This window comes from Heliangelus exortis, chromosome 2, assembly GCF_036169615.1.
Source record: "Heliangelus exortis chromosome 2, bHelExo1.hap1, whole genome shotgun sequence".
NCBI lineage: Eukaryota > Metazoa > Chordata > Aves > Apodiformes > Trochilidae > Heliangelus > Heliangelus exortis.
Window position 1 is genome coordinate 38980223 of NC_092423.1, and position 18431 is coordinate 38998653.

General features: G+C 45.6%; 1 protein-coding gene and 1 long non-coding RNA gene across 3 annotated transcripts; one reads left to right on the forward strand and one right to left on the reverse strand.

The window, feature by feature from the left end:
- The first annotated feature begins 4118 nt into the window (after positions 1–4118).
- Positions 4119–17048, forward strand: HOXA11 (homeobox A11). Of its 2 annotated transcripts, XM_071735629.1 has the most exons (3): positions 4119–4661; positions 12997–13552; positions 15006–17048. In XM_071735629.1, exons 2-3 carry the CDS (start codon positions 13015–13017, stop codon positions 15236–15238), a joined length of 771 nt encoding a protein of 256 aa, XP_071591730.1. In that variant the 5' UTR covers positions 4119–4661; positions 12997–13014; the 3' UTR covers positions 15239–17048. The 2 variants fall into 2 exon arrangements, with proteins under 2 accessions (XP_071591730.1, XP_071591729.1); XM_071735628.1 differs by lacking the exon at positions 4119–4661 and having other exon boundaries at positions 11899–13552.
- On the reverse strand, positions 10941–13732 carry LOC139792400 (uncharacterized). The gene is made up of 2 exons (XR_011724253.1): positions 12620–13732; positions 10941–11899 (listed from the first exon to the last, which is right to left on the reverse strand). It is a non-coding gene; the product is annotated as an uncharacterized lncRNA (long non-coding RNA).
- Positions 17049–18431: the final 1383 nt, after the last annotated feature.

Below are 18431 nucleotides of genomic sequence, written 5' to 3' on the forward strand. Positions count from 1 at the left end.
TTTACGGTACATTTAGAAAGTATCATGTACCGCGCTAACTGTGCGCTTCTAGCTTTACATTTCTGAAATTCAAAAGGACCCGCCTGGGCAGAGATCAGCGCAGAGCGCTTTCCGCCGCTCAGATCTTACTCTAGACCATTTGTGCAATAACTTACAGGAAAAAAATACCTGCAGGAGCAGGATCTGTTTTCCAGGAGGCTGTCGTGCTGGAGGACTTGAGCTTTGTGCTGGATTTTAGCCTTCCCCCGGTGTGCGGGCGGATTCTCCGCCGGCTGCTATCAGCGCTCTGGGCCGCAGAGAGCTGTGGTTTCTCAGGGCGCGGGAAACCCGCGGCCGCGGAGCGTGGGAATATGGGCTGAATCCGTTCGGAGGCCTGTCAGGGAATTTCTGAGAGAGATTATCCCGTCCCGGGAGAGGTGCATTAGCAGTTGGTTTTCAGGCCGTGCTGTCGGGCTGTGCTCTGGAGTAACAGCGTGTCCCTGTGAGGTGACGGGTGCCAGCCACGATGGCAAGGACCAGGCCTGCCTCCGACCTGAGCCGCCGGGCCAGGGACCACGAGTAAAGACACGGGGTGCAACACAGCCTGAGGGAGGCAATGATCTGTCCCCGTCGAGCCGGGCCTTCGACTCCTCATAAACGAGGGAAACCCGGCAGTACAACCTCATTTCTGGGGAGGCAGCAACCCGCGCAACACTGGCATCAACCCCGTGGCCTGGGGTTTTCAGCAGAACTGGATCAGGCAGCAAAAACCCGAGACGGGGCTGACGGAGCCTCGGACAGACGTTCCTCATGGTTGCACCCCGAGCTGGGGTCGTGGGCTGCCGACTGGCTACCGGGCCGGTCTCCCACTGACCGTACCTGCCGTGAGCAGGCAGATACCCACCGGTATGCTTCGTCTGCGGATACTGGACAGCCGCCTTTCCTCCATCACATTACAACGTTTTCTCCTGAAAGAGCTAAATTACCTGGAGAAAGCCGCTTGTGAATTGCACTTGTTCTGGCTCCGAGTGAACAATTCTATTTATTCCGTTATATTTCGCAAGCTGTATAATTACTGCATGAGACACGCCGCAAATTACATGTATTACAGGTCGGAGATGAAGGTGGTAGGAACGATTTGAGCCGTGTGTATCTTAACAGAGGATCTCCGATTTTCAAACTGTGCCCCAGAGCGATATAATTCAGGGGTGCCTTGAAAGAAACCCACAATGAGATTATGGCCGACAGTAGTAACATAACAGCTTTTTTTTTTTTTTTTTTTTTTTTTTTTTTTCTTTTATTTTTTTTTCTTAAAAGAAAGGAAAATAAAAAAGAAAAAAAAGGTAACATTGAATCAGAACTAGTGTTTGAAGATTATGTTTTCCTACTGAACTACCCACCGTTCAAATCTGCTTAGCATTTCTTGACTGACCGTGGATTAGCGAATTTAAATTCCCACTACTGTTCAAATAGCTCTACCGCATATATATTTCACAGGGTAAAAAAGGGAGCGTTTGACTCGCCATCGCTGGCAGGAGTAAGGTAACATTTTGGATCGGACCCCTGCTACCATGTAAAGTCAGCGTCGAGGCTCTCGCAGGCTTCAGCAGGAGGATCAGGTCGTGTTTCCCGGACCTGCAGAGGAGAGTCCCAGCCGTGGGAACAGGATCGGTCCCACAGCAGAACACCCTGACTCCACAGGGGTGTCTTCCCGTCGGACACCCCGGGTGTGTGACGGCCACCTCGGCTTCTCCGCTCCCGGTCTCGGGGACGGAGGTTCCTCTACGACCCCCCTGCCACGGGTCGTGCTCAAGGCCCCACTCAGGAAATGTCCCCCAAGGGTGAGTGGCTTTGTCAGGTGAGTAAAGGCAGGGAGCTCCGTGCCTTGCCCACCAGGACACCCCTCGGGAGGAGACTGCGGGGTGCGGGGGTGCCCCGGCGGAGTCCTCCTGGCCGCGGGGCCATTCAAGGCACTAAGAAGGGGGTGTCTACCGTTTTTTGAGTCGCAAAATGTTCCATGTTCGCGGGCCTTCCGTGTCCGCCCGCCCCCCGCCTCGGCCCTTTCGCGTACCCACTGACCCGGGGCTGCACCCACGCAGCCCTCCGCGCCCCCAGCTCTCCGTCCTGCCTCCATCCCAGGAGATGAGGCCTCATAGCGTTGCGGAGCAGGGGGGGAGGGGGTATGTAGGTGTGTGTGCTCGTGTTATTTATTACCTTCATTTACCGTCCAAAAGCTGTTGGCACATACATTTTCAGCTACAAATTGCTGTTGTATTACATATTCCCCTCTCACCAATCTGCCGCCAGAGTCCTAAAATACATCCCTAATATGTTTTACAAGTAAATATATCACCAAAGAAAATAATTAAGCAACGTGATACATTACTTCACGACATCCGTCCTTGCACGCGGTTCATAGACAATTATTATTTATATTCCCCGCTTTACCGAGAATGTTTTAAAATGGTGGTGGAGAAGTTACTGTGTCTGACTTGCTGGGTAGAGCTATATGTGAGAAGAGTTTTATTTGCAGATGTATAAAGAAAGATTTTACAATAGAATAAACAAACAAGGATTTGAAAACAAAACAAACACAAAATTTAAAAAAATGTACATAAACAATGTAGGGTCTCTACTGTCTCAGCTCCCCTATGAATTAAAATGTTATGTGTTACATTTTAGCAGATGTACAGGGCGATGCAGGGGACGAAGGGAGCAATCTATTACCGTGTACTTAGCGTACTTGTTGAAACAATATTGTCAGAGCAGTATCTCACTCCGAGTCTAAAGCGCAAAACATAAATAAATAAATAAATAAATAAATAAATTTAGTTCAGTTTCTCTTCAAGTAATTCTTGCGGCATTCAACGACATGCACTGTAATTTCCAGTGTATTCATATGTTGGTTTATAATCTAATACCGCGCATCCTTCGTTCCTCAGATTTTAAATTCCCATAGACTGAAATTGGTTTTACGTCTTTGACGAGATCGGATGGGCACAGCAAATGTTTCCTATTTTTTCCCACGAAGAGAATAATACGGTATTTAATCTATCCCCGCCTCGAGCTCTTGGCAGTAGCAAGGGTGGTTTGCTATGGGAAATAAACCTTGACAGGAGCATATTTAAAAAAAAAAAAAAAAAAAAAAAATTACAAGTAGAACTGCAAAGCTGTATCTTTTTCTTCGTCCGCCTTTTTGCTCCCGCCTAAGACTCAAAACCCTGGCTAGCTCAGAAGGCCCCCAAAGCAAACGGAAAAAATACGTTGCTCCGTATCGAAATGCTCAGAAAATAAAATTGCCCACTACTTCCAGAGCAGTGTATATCTGAACGAACGGGTAAGCATCACGGCCTACAAATTAAAGTTGCGGTTTTTAAAAAATAAATTACTATGGTTTAAATAAAACCTCATTCCTGCTGCATTTCAGCATTCTCCGTGGGCAGCGTTAGCAATAAAATCAAGACAGCGTTTAATAAAAAAAAAATATTGGCAGGCACTAAAAGGCCGTTTGTTGCCATTCATAACTTTAGATGCGTTTTAATGTACTTTAATGATGATTTGGAGAGATGGTCTTGCCGGTAAAAGAGTCCAAAAAAAAGAGGGAGGGGTACCTGGGGGTGGCTTTTCCATGTGGACAGGAGGGGACGTGGGGACGTGGGGGCCGAAGAGACACGGCCGTGGCGCAGGGGTCCGGTCGGGAGAGTTTTAACCACGCAGTGAATCCTTCCCTGCCCCCCGCGCCCCCTCCCCCTTGAATGCAGTTGATTCATGAACTAGGGTACGAAATGCAAATGTTCATTAAGTCTTTCCTCCTTCCCTCCTCCCTCAGGCTTTCCTCCCGCCTCCGCACCCCCTTTAAAAAAAAAAAAAACATAAAATTGTCTTTTTTTTTTTTTTTTTTTTTTTTTTTCCTAGTGAATAGCTTCAACATGGCGTGCTGAAAGGCAGAAGCTTTGCCCTTTCCTAGATCTGAACTGTGATTAAACATCCCCAAAGAGAGCATCTCTCTTCCTCCCGTCGCTCCCCCCTCCTTTCCCTCCCCGTAGCGTAGAGGAAAGCGCCCTCTTCTACGTAGGAAAGGTCAAGTCCTACAACGCACAACCCACGGTCATTACTGTACTGTGACCCGGGGTGTACTGGGGAGGAACGGCCGGCTGTCCCGTGATCAAAAACACTGGGAGTTTTTTTTTTTTCTCCTTCTTGTACGATGAGAATACATGGAATTAGACAGCATTTTAGCCTCCTGCCATCACCTTATGTGCAAATCGCCATCGGAAATCCTAGGGGACCAAGAGAGACAGAGGAAAAAAAAGGAATAGTAGTAATAATAATTGCAACAGTAATCGTCATTAGCTTGTGATATTGTGGCATTTTGCAGCCGAAGCTGGCAGGAAGGACGGTGTGATCCTGTAGCTAGATTTCTCTCCACCTCAAGGCAAACCAACAAGAACTAGGGAAAAATATTTTTTTTTTAGAACCCCAAATCAACAGAAACCCAAGTCACTAAGAGATCGAGAAGGAATGATTTGTGGACCGAGTATATTTATTATTTAAGGGAGGAAACAAAAAAATGTGCAATCCGTACTCAATGATCGAGAGGTCTACAGCACAGCGCGGGATCCTAGCTGTCAGTCTCCGTGGGGATATATTTTTGCACAGGCGAGAAACTTCTGGATGTTGGGGTAAGATTTTCATGCTCTTCCTGGAAGCGGCTGAATGTTTCTCCTCTCCCCTTACTCGGTGGTGAATTAAGCAAATAAGCCAACAACAAACAATCCCCCGGTCCCCCTGCGAAGCCCCCTGCATGATTTGAGCAGAGTAATTTTGGAAGGCCTTTGTCGAAAGCTTCCTTGGCTCCCTCTTCCCTTAGCTCCCCTCTCACCCCAGACCACCCACCCCTCTCCCTTTCTCCCATGGTGTATGAGGCCGAAGCGCCGCTTCTGCTGCCGAGACCTGGGTGAAGAAGGCTACGTGGACTAACGCTAACAGAGCCGAAGAGCCTTTTAAGAAAAGTAAGACTGCTTCTCCTAAACCGGGTGCTTGCTCCACTTTTCGCAGAGATGCTGCTTTCCAGCCTAGCCTAGGTGGAAAGCAAAGAAGGCTCTTGGCAGGAAAGTGGGCCAGGAGAGGCTGGGGTCAGAGCCCAAAACGCCGGCAGGCTTGCAGATAAGAGCTGCTTGGCTTTCTGCTGCGCCGGGTTGTCTTGCAGAGCTGGATCAGGCTCCGTGGAAAAGTGACTCCTGGGTTTTGTTCCCTGATGTGTTGTTTTGTGTTTTTTTTCCCCCCTGCATTCGCCTCTGAAATTATTCTAATCTTTCGAGGGCCGGGGAGGGAGTCGATTGCTCTGTGTGGAGGAAAGCAGGCGAAGGGTTTTAACCTGTCTGTTTTTCGCCATTGCCTGTGTGTATCTAGAGAGAAAAAATGTCAGCCGGGCGTTGTAACCTGCCAGTTTAAATTAATCAGAGCTTACTCGTAATCGCTCTGATTCCAGCTCACCAAGCAAAGTGCTTTTATTTATTCCTGGTCGTATAAGTCGGCCTCTCTAGTCGGCTTTGGCGAGAAGTAAAAGCAGAGTATTTTAAGTCTGGTTTCATGCCCTTGGGTAGGCATAAAAAATGATGGATTTTAATACCAAGCAATCTTGGATGGTCTTCATCTCCAGCTACTCGTTGGTTTATGTTTAAGTATGCGAGGGTTTGTAAAATTAAAATACCGTGATGTAGGGACACTTGATGAGAAAATAAAACCGAAAGAGAAAGGACGTGTAACCCACACGCTCGGTCTGGACTCATTAGGGGGGTTCTACCCAAATTCCCAATTCCCCCGGCATCTGCCGTGTGGACTTGTTCTGATATGCCCCAAATTCTGTCAGAAGTAGTATTAGTATCAGAAATTTTTTGGGAATCGGGAAAGGGAAATATTCTCGACCGTGGGCGGGTTTCCACTCCGGCATAGGCAGGAGCAGCCATATTAGGCTCTCTCTAACAGAGAGAGAGCGCCTCTCTTTTTAATAATAGGCTAAGGAGGGAGAATTATTTTTATGGGTACCTTTGCATGACATATGAGAGAACAGGCAAGAAGTGGTCCTTACAGAGCCGGCTGAGCTGTACGTGTGCATACGATTACATTCCCAACTGCAGCGAGCATTTTAAATTAAATGAATAGTTTCCTATAAAGGCTACACAAGCACAGGTACCTTCATTACAATACAATTCGGAGAGTCCATCAAAATATGAAGTTAGGGCTTTGAAGTCGTTGATTTGACAGCCCAGTATAGTGATACTTCCTGTACCCGCCCCCTAAAACAATCGTTGATGAAGAAATGTCTTTACTTCGGTGGTTTTCACGGTGTGCGAATAAGGCTCTCCTATAAAGTTAGCGGTGTGGCACAGTAAAATCTGATGTGTTTCTTAGCGAGTTGGGCAAAATAAAATAAAATGAATTGAAATACCTTAATAAATCAATGATAAAATTCAATGTGCATTCGGAAGAACCTTATGTCCTGTAAAACACAATTTAGCCAAGAATCCCAGTCGATTACCTTGACTTGAATTTCTGCGGCAAAGTGTGGATCTTGGCATCTCAGGAACAGTCTAGCTCCATGTCGAGTTCGTCTCGCCATTGAGGTAGTTCACTTTCTGATGCTCTTAAGTTAAGGGATACATTACGAATCTTATAACTCTGGTGTGTTACTTGCATCTTGAATTGCTAGGCAGAAAAATACTCGTTTTTCAGAAGCAGCAAAGTACGATTTTTTTCCCTCTCGCTGAATATATTTCCTGGGTTAACAAATCTAAGGTCAAGTTCAAGGCATCAGTTGTAGCAATACTTTTAAGTGAAAGTCGACATGACAATGTTTTGGTGGACTTTTGTTCGTTTGTTTGTTTGTTGGGTAGGTTTTTTTTTTTTTTGTGATGGTGGGTTGGTTTTTTGGGGGGTTTTTTTGGGTTTTGCTTTCTTTTTTTTTTTTTTTTCTTTTTTTTCTTTTTTTTTTTTTTTTTTTTTTGGTAACTGTGTAGGGTAAATCAGTTGCGGGTGAATTTTACATGGGATCATCGCCTGAGATGTGGCCGTCCGTAGGGGATAATCGCGTCGTTTAATAATACTGCGCTTTCAAGGGATTGCTGGGGATGTTTCTTAAGCCTCTCTGATTAATTTAACATAAAACACATCGGCATGAAAAAAGACTGGTACCAGCTTAGTACAAACGGCGCTAATGACCCTGTTCTTTCTGGTCTGGGTGGGAGTCTGTGGAAATTGCTTGTTTTTTTCTGTTCCGGCGCATTATAACCAGGAAAATTTGCTTTTGCACTCATTTATGAGCCAGCCGCTTGGTCTATACACCCTTCTCCCGCACCCTATTTTTGCCAGAAGTCTCTTGCACCTGTATCTGGATAGTTGGGGGCGGGGGGACGGGATTGAATGACTGGGTATGAGTTTTCATGTGTCGGGGAAGTCTCGCAGAGCATTCGTGGGGAGAAAATGAGATATTCATGGTAATGTCGTCGGTCAATTAATTTCTGATATACTTGACCATCTGAGAAAATCCCTCCTTGCTTCCCCCTCATTGCCGATTCTGCCTCCATTCTCTTTAAGGAGCAAGCTATGAGCAGCGAATATGAACAAAATTTTGGAGGGGTTCAGCGCCCCGGAGCCTGGGGTGCGCGGGGCTGGAGAGCCGGGGCAGGGCTGAGGAGACACATTGCGTTAGGAGAAAATCCCCGCTCTTGTGAAAGTGCCGAGAGTATGTCACAAGTACAATTCGTTTGGCTGCAAAAAGGCAAGAAAATGGTTGTCGACAAAGAGAAATAATCTATCTGGAAGGAGCTTCCTCTCTTGGAAGAGAGCCCTCTGTATTTCGGCTTGTCGCAGCTATCAGAGTCAGGATCTGCCTTCAGACAGAGCCCTCGGATGTTCGTCAAGAGCGAAGTGATGCAAAACATTGCGTTTGGTCGCCGACGACCGGTAGATCTCTGTAGGTTCTTGGCAGCTTAATCCTGATGGTCAAACTAACCGGGAGGATGAAAAAAAAACCCACCCCCTGTAGCTTTTCCATCTCAGCCATTCAAAAAGGCACAGAGGGTGACGAAGGAAAGAAAATTATTCAAGTAATCGATGTTAAAAATCGATCTAAAATATTCTGCAATAAGGGCAGTCTTCTGAAATGTTTAACTATCTGAATGTAATGAGATTAAATGCATCAAAAACTTCAGAATAACCTCGACTTGAATCCTGTTTGCATCTGCCCTTACTCTTTATACGTATTCTGCAGTTTCCAAGCAAAAATCGCATACCGCCTCAGGTTTTGTACTATAAATAGTCTCTGCCATATCACACAACACGGGGCTTCCATCATGGCGACATAAAAAAATCAGCTAATATTTTAATGATTTGAAAAATCTTAGTAACTATTGTATCACTTTCTTGGATTGCAGTGTTAAGGGAACATATTTATTTTTAATAATAATCATAATAATAATAATAGATGGGTATTTATATGTCCTTTCCATAACAGACAAAACTGCAAACTGAAAATAAATACTAGTTAAAAAGTTCTGAGCCCGAAATATTCAAAATCCAAACAATAAGCGCCATTTTCTGAAGCTGCATTCCTGGCAAATTTTGCTTAGAATTACGGTCTTCTAACTTTATTTTCGTTGGAAAAGATGAGAAGGAATTACACTTTTCCTTGGCAGAAATGTTGGGAATTCTCTAATACTACATTTTTCTAACAAGTCTTTGTAAACTGTAATCAACCCTCAGCTTTACAAAACACGGTCCTAATTCCTAAGATATTTTATCCTGCTCGAGCTGTAACAAACCTCACCCTTTCTATGCGAGAGGAGCAGCAAAGCTTGAAGCCAGCGATCTTGTAATATTTTAATTAGTTCCTCTTGACGCAAATTTCTTTTAGAACACGTTTCGCCTGATAATTACAGGCACCCAACCCTATTGGCAAGGTAAATGGTAGGCTTCAATTTTTTTTTCAAGCAAAACATGGTAGAAAACGACAACCATTTAGCTACTATAGAACTTGACCTTTTGCAGATGAGCGATAGTAAGTTAAACAGTTCCCTTTGCACGCCGTCTGTATATATAAAAGCTAGGCGATCGTGGCGTCCTAGCTGTTTATATTCCTCCAAAGAAGAGATGTAGCTTTCCCCCCCCTCGCTTTGTTTAGCTTAGCTATGGGTAAATGTGCTCACAGTCTCCCCACCTCTTGGCCACGCTTGTTCTTTGCAAAAACGTCTTGCAGCAGAGCTCCCAAATTCAGAGCGGTTTTACCCTCTCTAATCCGGACGAAATACACGGGAAGGCGTAACGAATGCATTTTGCTTCTCCAAACGAAGTGCCTGCCTTTGTTTATGTTGTTTTCAGTGAGTTTAGCGAGGAGAAGGCTCGATTTTCCCCCTTCCTCAACGCGGAAGTCCCAATTACTGTGTTAAAATAGCAATTCAACATTTGACCAAATAACCAACATTGATAATTGTGCTGAACACAGCAACTTAACAGTAGGCTCCCCGCAATTACCCACACATTCCGGGGCTTTAAGAGTACATTATCTCTGTTTTGCTTATCAGCAAATAAAGCAGATCAGCCTGGATCTTGGGTGTCTAGCCGCTCCCAGCCGAGCTGCACCCCTCGCAGCCTTCCCCATCACCCTTCCTTCTTGTTCTGCAGGATGAACCTGGAGGCATTCTGGGGTCCCCTTGCATTGCGAACCCTCTTAAAGAAATAAACTGCTTGGTTTAGGGCGGGGTGTATGTGTGTGGGCAGCTCGAGCGATTCAAAAGTAGGCATCGGGGCTGCACGTGTGCATGCTGTGCAAGCACACATATGCCTAGACACACTCACACCCCCGCACAGGCACACAGACGCCTAATTCCAGTTGCCTTTTCGCCCTTCTTGCCTTAATTTCCCTTTGTTTCCCAGAGGCAGCCCCGACTTCTGGCACGGCGGAGCCTCCTCGCCCGGCGCCTCAGCCACGGCTTCAGAGAGGAGCGGGAAAGATCCCGGTACAAACCTCTGCCAGCTCTGCTCCCCATTTCTAGCCCTTAGGTTTGAAATTTATTGAAATGCAAGAGGTGGGCTGCGCTGAGTCCGAGGAGGTGGCTTCCTGCGATGAAGCGCTGGGCAGCTCTGTCATGTCTGCTCTGACACAAGCTGAAGTTGACTGCCAAAGTGCTATAAAACCGCAGGTCAGTCTAGAACTGTTTTCGGTTCTCCTAGACGCGCCGTGTTCAATTATAGCCTTAAAAGCCCTAATACAAGTGCAAGAATTTGTTTGCCATCACACAGAGGCGGGGCGAGGCTCTGCAATGGTGGCGCCTTTGTTATCTCAAAGTCACTGAAATCCTTATACATTCCTTTTTGTTTGAAGGGAGGGATGTCTGCGTGTGTGCAGGGTGTGGGGAGAGGTTTTTCATCCACGGAATAGAAGGGTGGAGGGACACAAGGAAAATAAACAGTGCTCGGATACCAAGAGGGCTTCTGTACCCCCCCAGTCCCACCCCACACCCCCGCAAAAGCTAGGGGAGGGCAGTAAATGCGAGCAAAGGTATAGCGTTAAGGAGGAAAAAAACAAAAAAACCAAAACCAAGCCAACCAGAGCTCTTGCATTCCCCACCCCAATTAAAAAAAAAAAAAAAAAAAAAAAAAAAAAAAAAAAGAGAGAGAGGGAAAACCCCCAAACCCTTCAAACCCTTTTACAATCCCTAAACGACACTGCAGTCTTCTGCTAGCGGTTTTGACGACATGCAATCTCTTTCCATCCACTTTCTAGCCAATATGTCAAACTGGAAGATTAATTCACTAATTTCAAGTTCAGCTAGCAGACATGCAGTAAGCTTAAAAAGTTCTTCCAGAAAACCAAAATAAAGAGTTCATCAGGGATACGTCCAGAACATTTGATTTGTGAACGGTAACCCTTGTAAAATAAGAAAAAGGCATATAAACATTAATGCTAATAAATTAGTTTACTCCACTACAAAGGAATTACTTGATAATATTGAATTTACAGCTTGAATTCAAACGCTATAGTTAACTATAATGTAGGGAAAATACATAATGAGAATATTTTCTCTGTGCACAACATGATTAGATTTGTTATTGAGTCAGTTACGATAAGCTAAGTAATAAATAAACAAATCGATGTTGACATTTAAATACCGAGGATCTCCACAATTTACTAGAGAACTTTCTCCGGATATATAAATACTTCCACAGCACTGCAGAGGAAGAGGGGGGGAAATCTAAATATTATTTCCCTAACATTTTCGTTTCCCTTCCATTAGCCTTCAAAGTCCACGGGGGCATGGATCTTGAACTACATCTAATTTCCTATTAGAAAAATACTTCACAATAGCCTTTTGCCGTTCTGTTTTTCTATTTTGATGAAATCCAGCCGGAACCCAAATATTTCTTTTTTGAAATCGAGCATCAGAATAGCAAAAAAATATTTTTTTCCGAGAGCCTAGGGATGTCCATGCCTCGAAAGGTGCTGTGTTCTTTGGCGTATTACTCTGTTTTTTTTGGCTCTGCTCATTCGGTGGGGTGTGCATTTTTATTGGCAGAGAAGTACTTTTTAGTCTCTGCCCTGTACAACCCGCTTTCTATATCATCCCTTTCATGCAACAATAGTAAAAGTTTAACCACGTTTTTAAAACAGGTCTCCCTGGGTCTCAGCCTTCAGCGACTGTACGAAGCAAAAAGCAAAGTGTCTCAGTAAGGCAAGTTTGTTCCTAGAGGTTAATAGAATGTCAAATAATTTTAACTAGCCTTCTGGCAATTAAACTCGGAGTATTTGTCAAGACGCGGTAGCCCAATATCCACTGGTTTTCCAAGTATTTATCTGCAGCGTTGAGACGGGGAGATCAGCAAACATTCTTTTAGCTCCGTGGTCTACAGTTTAAAGGGCTTTCTGGCGTGGTGAATGAGACAAGGGACGGCTTGGAGGGGGCGAGGAGAGAGAGTCTGAGTCCTGAGACCCCGACGTTGTTAAATACCTCCAGCAAAGCTTGGCTGAAGCCGCGCGGGGTATTTGAGGTTAATATGTAAGTAAGGGAAGGAAGACACTAAGCGCTTCGGAAGTGAACATGAATGCAAGCATGTAATCTATTCACCATGAAAATCAGTACAGACTTGACCCTGGCACATTCTTCCTAGTAACGTTTCCAGAAAAACCCTGCGGGATGAAGGCACTTTTTAAAAACTGTTATTTTTTTTTATTATTATTATTATTTTTCGAAGCGGGGTGAGGGAAGCCCATACCGAACCCCAAAACAAGTTAAAAAAAAAAAAATTTAGAAAACTAAAGATAAAAAGAAAAATACGGGGCCGATTTCTTCGGGAGCGTTTCCTGCTCGGAAGCCGCTTTCCAGAAGAAGCCGTGCCTGCATCTCTCCTCTGTGCTCTCCTTCTCGGAGCCTGCCAGCGAGCCTCCGAACGCCCCAGCAAGAAGCACAGAAACAAACAGAAAGGTCTCACCTAACCCTGGGGAGACTGCTAAGCCTCCTTACTCCAGAGCCAGCGGGTGCCATGGGCCGGGGCGGCTCAAGTCTGGGGGCAGTGGCAAGGCAGCTCTGTGTGTCCCCCCCCCCTCAAAGCTAACCCCCCCACCCCTCACCCCGCCCCGGCCAACCTGCGCTCGGCTCGCCCTTAGGCGCTGGCGACGAGCTGTTGCTTCCCCCCGCGATGGCCACAAAGGGAGCGAGCGGGGCCCGGACCCGCCGCTCGTCAATGTCAACGTCGGGCCACGTGACCACACCTCCCTGCCGCCGCCGGGGAGAGCTTTCCACGTCAGCTTACGTCTCCCCATCTCTTACTTCACGGATCTGCTTCAAAGAGGCAGCTGCGTTAGAGAATCATGTTAAGCTCAGCTAATGCGGAGAAGCCGAGGTAGCCCTAATGATGGATTTTGATGAGCGTGTTCCTTGTTCCTCTAACATGTATTTGCCAAGTTGTACTTACTACGTCTCGGGTCCTGATTTTTCCAGCCTCCCTTCTTTTTTGCCCCAGACCCCGTCTTCTCGCCCTATGACATACTCCTACTCCTCCAACCTACCCCAGGTCCAACCTGTGAGAGAAGTTACCTTCAGGGAATATGCCATTGATCCCTCCAGTAAATGGCACCCCAGGAACAATCTGCCCCACTGCTACTCCGCAGAGGAGATCATGCACAGAGACTGCTTGCCTGCCACCAACACTGCTAGCATGGGCGAGATGTTCGGCAAAAACACAGCTAACGTCTACCACCCCAGCACCAACGTCTCCTCCAATTTCTATAGCACGGTGGGCAGGAATGGGGTCCTACCCCAGGCTTTCGACCAGTTTTTCGAGACGGCTTATGGTACGGCGGAAAACCTGGCCTCGGCGGACTACCCGGTAGACAAGAATGGCGAGAAGGCGCCCGCGGCCGCCGGGGCGGCGGCGGCGGCGGCGGCGGCAACTTCAAGTTCGGAGGGCGGCTGCGGCAGGGCGGCGGCGGCGGAGAAGGAGAGGCGGAGGCGGCCGGAGAGCAGCAGCAGCCCCGAGTCATCTTCCGGCAACAATGAGGAGAAATCCGGCAGCTCCAGTACGTATAAAGGCAGCGCCCGAGCGCTTTTAGGAAAGGCAGCTTGAAATCTAGCGCACCGCCGCTGTTAAATTTTTATATGCTGTTTTATAAGCATATAAGGTTTATGAAGGGCCTTTAGATTTCCCCCAACAAAACTTTGTTATAAAAGGCGAGATCACGTGTTTAGTGCTGAAATTGGCCGTGAAATACCCACCGGGCAATGGATGCCTTAAAAATTTTTTTTTCTTTCTCCTTTTTTTTTTTTTTTTTTTTTTTAATAATAATAAAAAAGAGCTCTGTGGTCACCTCTCGAAAATCTAGCAAAGTACGTCCGATGCCTCTGTAAATTCAGCAAAAGAAGGAGATCCCGACTCCTTTGATATCAATGTAATCCAGTGATTTTATAAAAGCCATGTGTTGCACCAGAAGTCTAGTTAGGAGCTGAATTCAAAGCCTTTGCTGCTTTAACGATTGCACTAGAATAGCGTTTAGCAGATAAAGTAGCCGCCTGAACTGCAGCAATATATTAAAAGAAACAAATTAACCTAAAGCTGGCCTTTTTGTCTAAAGGAAGCCATTTTACTAAGGCGCTGTGGCAATTACGTGTTGCCTTCTGTCCAACAGTTTGTTACATACAATTGTTATTCAATCTGTCAAAGTCTGATTTTTTTATGTGAGCTTTTTAAAAGGCAAAGCTAGTATTCGACTCGGGGAAAAAATACCTAGACAATGAACTGTACCAGAAAAGGAAGTTTTTAAAGGGATAGCAGCCGAGTTTAATGTAAAGAGCTCCTGAACCTTGAAACCTTTTATATTCTGCTTAATGAACTTTAAAACCGTAATGGCTAATCGAGAGGAGAATACCTCGATGTGGTGGAAAGCGTGCTTGAAAACAGCCGGCTGGAGGAGAATGAGGCGCCTGGGCTCGGGGGCTTTTCCTCTGCTGGGGACCTGGAGCCGGGATTAGTGTAGGGAATGAGGGCGAGATCCGAGCGGTCACGGGCTCGGGGAGGGCTGGGCTCTGAGTCCCTTTGCCCGATGCCGCGCTGCCTGGTGTAGGCAGCCAGGTGATGGCTGCTCCCGGGTCAGCTCCCTGTGTGTGGCGCCGGGCAGAGCAGCCTACAAAGGCTTTCCTCCAGCTCGTGAAATCCGCAGGAACCCCCTGCCACCACCCTTTTCTCCAGCCGCCCTCCCCGCGGAGGCAGTGAGGCCAGATACCCGCGTCTCGGCGGGGGTTTCGCCCTGCCCGCTGCCCGAGGCCGCTCCGGCTCCTGGTTCCAGGCTGCCCGTACCCTCCAAGGCGGAGGCTTGGCGCCCAGCCTCGGACCTGCCAAGGCCGGCCCCAAAGAGGGCAAAATACGTCTTTTCCGTATTAAGTGTGTTTTGCTGGAGTGCCCTCCACAGCCTCCCTCGGTCCCCTCCGCTGGCCCCCTCTGGGTCTCAAACACCTCTGCCTTTTTTCACTCCACAGGTGGACAACGTACCCGTAAAAAGAGATGCCCATACACCAAGTATCAGATTAGAGAGTTAGAAAGGGAATTCTTCTTCAGTGTCTACATAAACAAAGAGAAACGCCTCCAGCTCTCCCGAATGCTCAATCTGACCGACCGCCAAGTGAAAATATGGTTTCAGAACAGAAGAATGAAAGAAAAAAAAATTAACAGGGACCGATTACAATATTACTCAGCTAATCCACTACTTTAAAACTCATTGCGTTTTTCAAGACGAGATTAAATTCAGATTTCGCCCTTGACAAGGTCAAACCACGGGGTTACATGGAGGAAGGAGGTGTGTATGTGATGGGACTAGAAGAACCCAAGGTTTTACGTACATGTAAAGCTACTATGGAACTTCAATGATGATTTATATATATATTTACATATCAACTGGAATCCATTTGATTTTGACACACATGGCATCCATTTCTAAACGTGCACATCACCTCTGAGTGCAAAATCCATACCTCTTACCTTTCCAGGCACTTCAGCTCACCCTGCTACCGCTTTCGGCAGGCACAGGCGGGGGGACGGCACTTCTCTATCCCCGGACTCACCCACCCCTGGGCCTCCCTCGCCCCTGTGTTGCTGCGGAACAGCTGTCTGGAGATTGCCAGGTCGAGCTCACCCAACCAGGAACACTGCAGAAGACGAATTCCGAGGAATAATCTTTTGTCCTTCCTTAGCGGAAAATGTCTAGGTTAGAGGCAGTGCTTCATTGCCAATGAGTTTGAAACGAAAATTTAAGGGACACATAGACAGAGAATTCAAGGGTGGGGTGATGACATGCCTGTGCTTTCATGGGGCCAACCGCGAGCAATTGTAATATGGATGTAGTGCTCTTCCTTTGGGGTGTGGGGAAGGAGAGGGTAGGGAAGAGAAAGAGAACTAAATAAAAGACTAAAATATTTTACTTAAAATGTCAGGTATAAATTCGCCATATGTGGTAAAGAAACAATCAAAGAAAAAAGATTAGCAAATTTTAATTAGCTGACTCTTTTTTTTATTTTTTTTTATTTTTTTTTTATTTATGACATCTGGCTACGCGTTGCCATCTTTTCGGAGACAAATCATGTTGAAATGAAAAAAATAAAACGACAAAAAAGTGTGAATTTCAGCGTTTTAAAAGAAACAACTCCATAAAGGAAACTAACCTCCTGGCTTCTGGCTCACAAACTTTCTTCAGGAAATACCTGTGGAGAACGACAGTTTAGCAAATGCCACACAACACTTAATTGAATCTTGGAGTTGTGCTATGCACTAACATTGGATCATTAAAATAAGTCGATCGCATGTTCGTTTAACGGTGACCAGTGAGGAGCTTAAACAGAAGCCAAACAATGTAAATATGGTAATTTTGCTGTTGTCTACTTTAAATGTCACGAGCTCTACTTTGTTGTCCAGTCGACATATGCAAAGAATGGAAAGTTGTTCGGAGTTATTTTAAATATCTATAAATATATATATTTCCCTGCAGGAACCAAAGTGTGGAAAAAATGCGTTAAAAAAATGTGTTAAAAAAAAAAAGAAAAAAAGAAAAAAAGAAAAGAAAAGAGGGAAAAAGGAAAATATTTAAAATTTTATATCAGTTTACAAGGGATACGGTGTTCTATCGTTAAGGTAATTTGCTGTTGAGAATATCTGAATGTATATTTCATACAGGAATGGTGTTTTACAAGACTTGTAAATAATAAAAAACTAGAACCCATGACCTATTTTGTGAGAATGCGCCTTTTTTTTTTTTTTTTTTTTTTCCATTCGGGCTAAAGGGTGTGGGATTTCTTTACATGTGCAACAAACTGGTGATAAGAAGGTTTTTTTATTAATAAATTTACCAAATGGATGTAATTTCTTTGACATGTTCACAAAATGCAATATCTTTATATGACATCACTGTTTTCAATACGTATCATCTATATGTATATACAGGTTTTTTTAATATGCAAAAGAATTTGGTTGCATGTATACGGTGGAACAGCGCACAAGGAAAATAAAACAATGGAAACTTTATATTTTTACTCTCGTGTTACATTACTGCATGTTCTTTTATCCATGGTAACTCTGGGACCTGAAATTCCTCATGACCTTGTTCAGTCATTTGGGGCGAATTATTCTCCTTTTGTGAATTTTGCTGTTAAATCTTCTGCTCTGGAGTTAACAAGTGAACCTAGGTGTGTTCAAACGTCGTTTCAGTGGGTCACAGGGAAGTGGAGTCTGTTCATAGCTACGTGTTAGGCCTTTTCCTCATCCTGCCCATGCCGGCAGGGCAAGGTCTTATGCTCCAGGGTTTGATGTGATATTGCTGTTTGCACCCCAGCCATATCCATCTAGGGTAACTACTCGGGAAATCTTTGCGGTGTCGGTAGCGTTTGGCACAGGTTTCATAAACCTGTCACCAAAGGGAAGGTCCAAGCTAGTCGATGAATGTGGTCAAAAGCATGGAAGCCTTAAGAAAACTGTTGTCTTTGGGGGGAGGAAAAAAAAGATCTGCATGAAAGTCTGGTGGAAATGGACTGTTTGAAATTGTCCTTGATCTCCAAGGCAGGGAGGGGGTGGACTTCGGCCGGCAAGGGGGAGGAGGGCTGGAGGGAGAAAGTTAGGAGGGGGGAAACGGAAAACCCCAAACCCTAAACAATAGCTGGGATAGGAATGTGCTTTGAGAAGAGTGTTTGAATCTTTAATGTTGACCCTTATTTTAATCAGGAGAAGAAAGTACATTCTGTTTTTGCATTGTTTACTGGCTTTGAACTTCTGTATTGGTTGGACATCACCCATAACCTTGAGGTGAAGGACTTACTGACTTCAGGCCTTTGTAGACAACCACCACCCGTGCAGACAATACCTACCCAAAGGAAACGTTAAAAAGTGAAGGAGAAAGATTGGGACTTCGTTTGTTTGTTTGTTTGTTTGTCTAGCATGCAAGGGGGAATGCCAGTTAAGAGGAGGTGGACAGACGGATGGGCTGTGGGAGACAGAGGCATGGAGAACTGAATGGCCATGAAAGTTAAGCCAGCAAGCTTCCTTTCCTGGTTAAAAATTAACTGGTATTCATAGCCTATCCCAGAGACTGTTAAACCATGGAGTTTCTCTGGTCAGGGTTTTGATTTTCTAGCCCAATAAAATCTCATCCTCTGTCTTGCTGTGACAATGTGGCCATAAAAAAGGGGAAAAAAAAGAAAAAGAAAAAAAAAAAAAAAAAAGAGAAAGAAAAAAAGAAAAAAAGAAAAAAAGAAAAAAAAAAAAGATTTGCCCGTGACTTGCCCGCTCCTCTCTACGAAATACACCGCTATAAAGGTAGCAGAGGTTTCTTGCACCGGGAGGTGAGCGGTCACTGCCCTCCGCCGCCGCCGCCCACCCGCCTGCCCGCCGTCCTGCCGCGGGGCCCCGGGACAGGACGGCGG

Coding starts and splice junctions, on each gene's coding strand:
- HOXA11 (XM_071735628.1), top strand. CDS start 12,886: ATGATGGATTTTGATGAGCGTGTTCCTTGTTCCTCTAACATGTATTTG. Junction 13,553..15,005: donor GGAGAAATCCGGCAGCTCCA/GTACGTATAAAG, acceptor TTCACTCCACAG/GTGGACAACGTACCCGTAAA.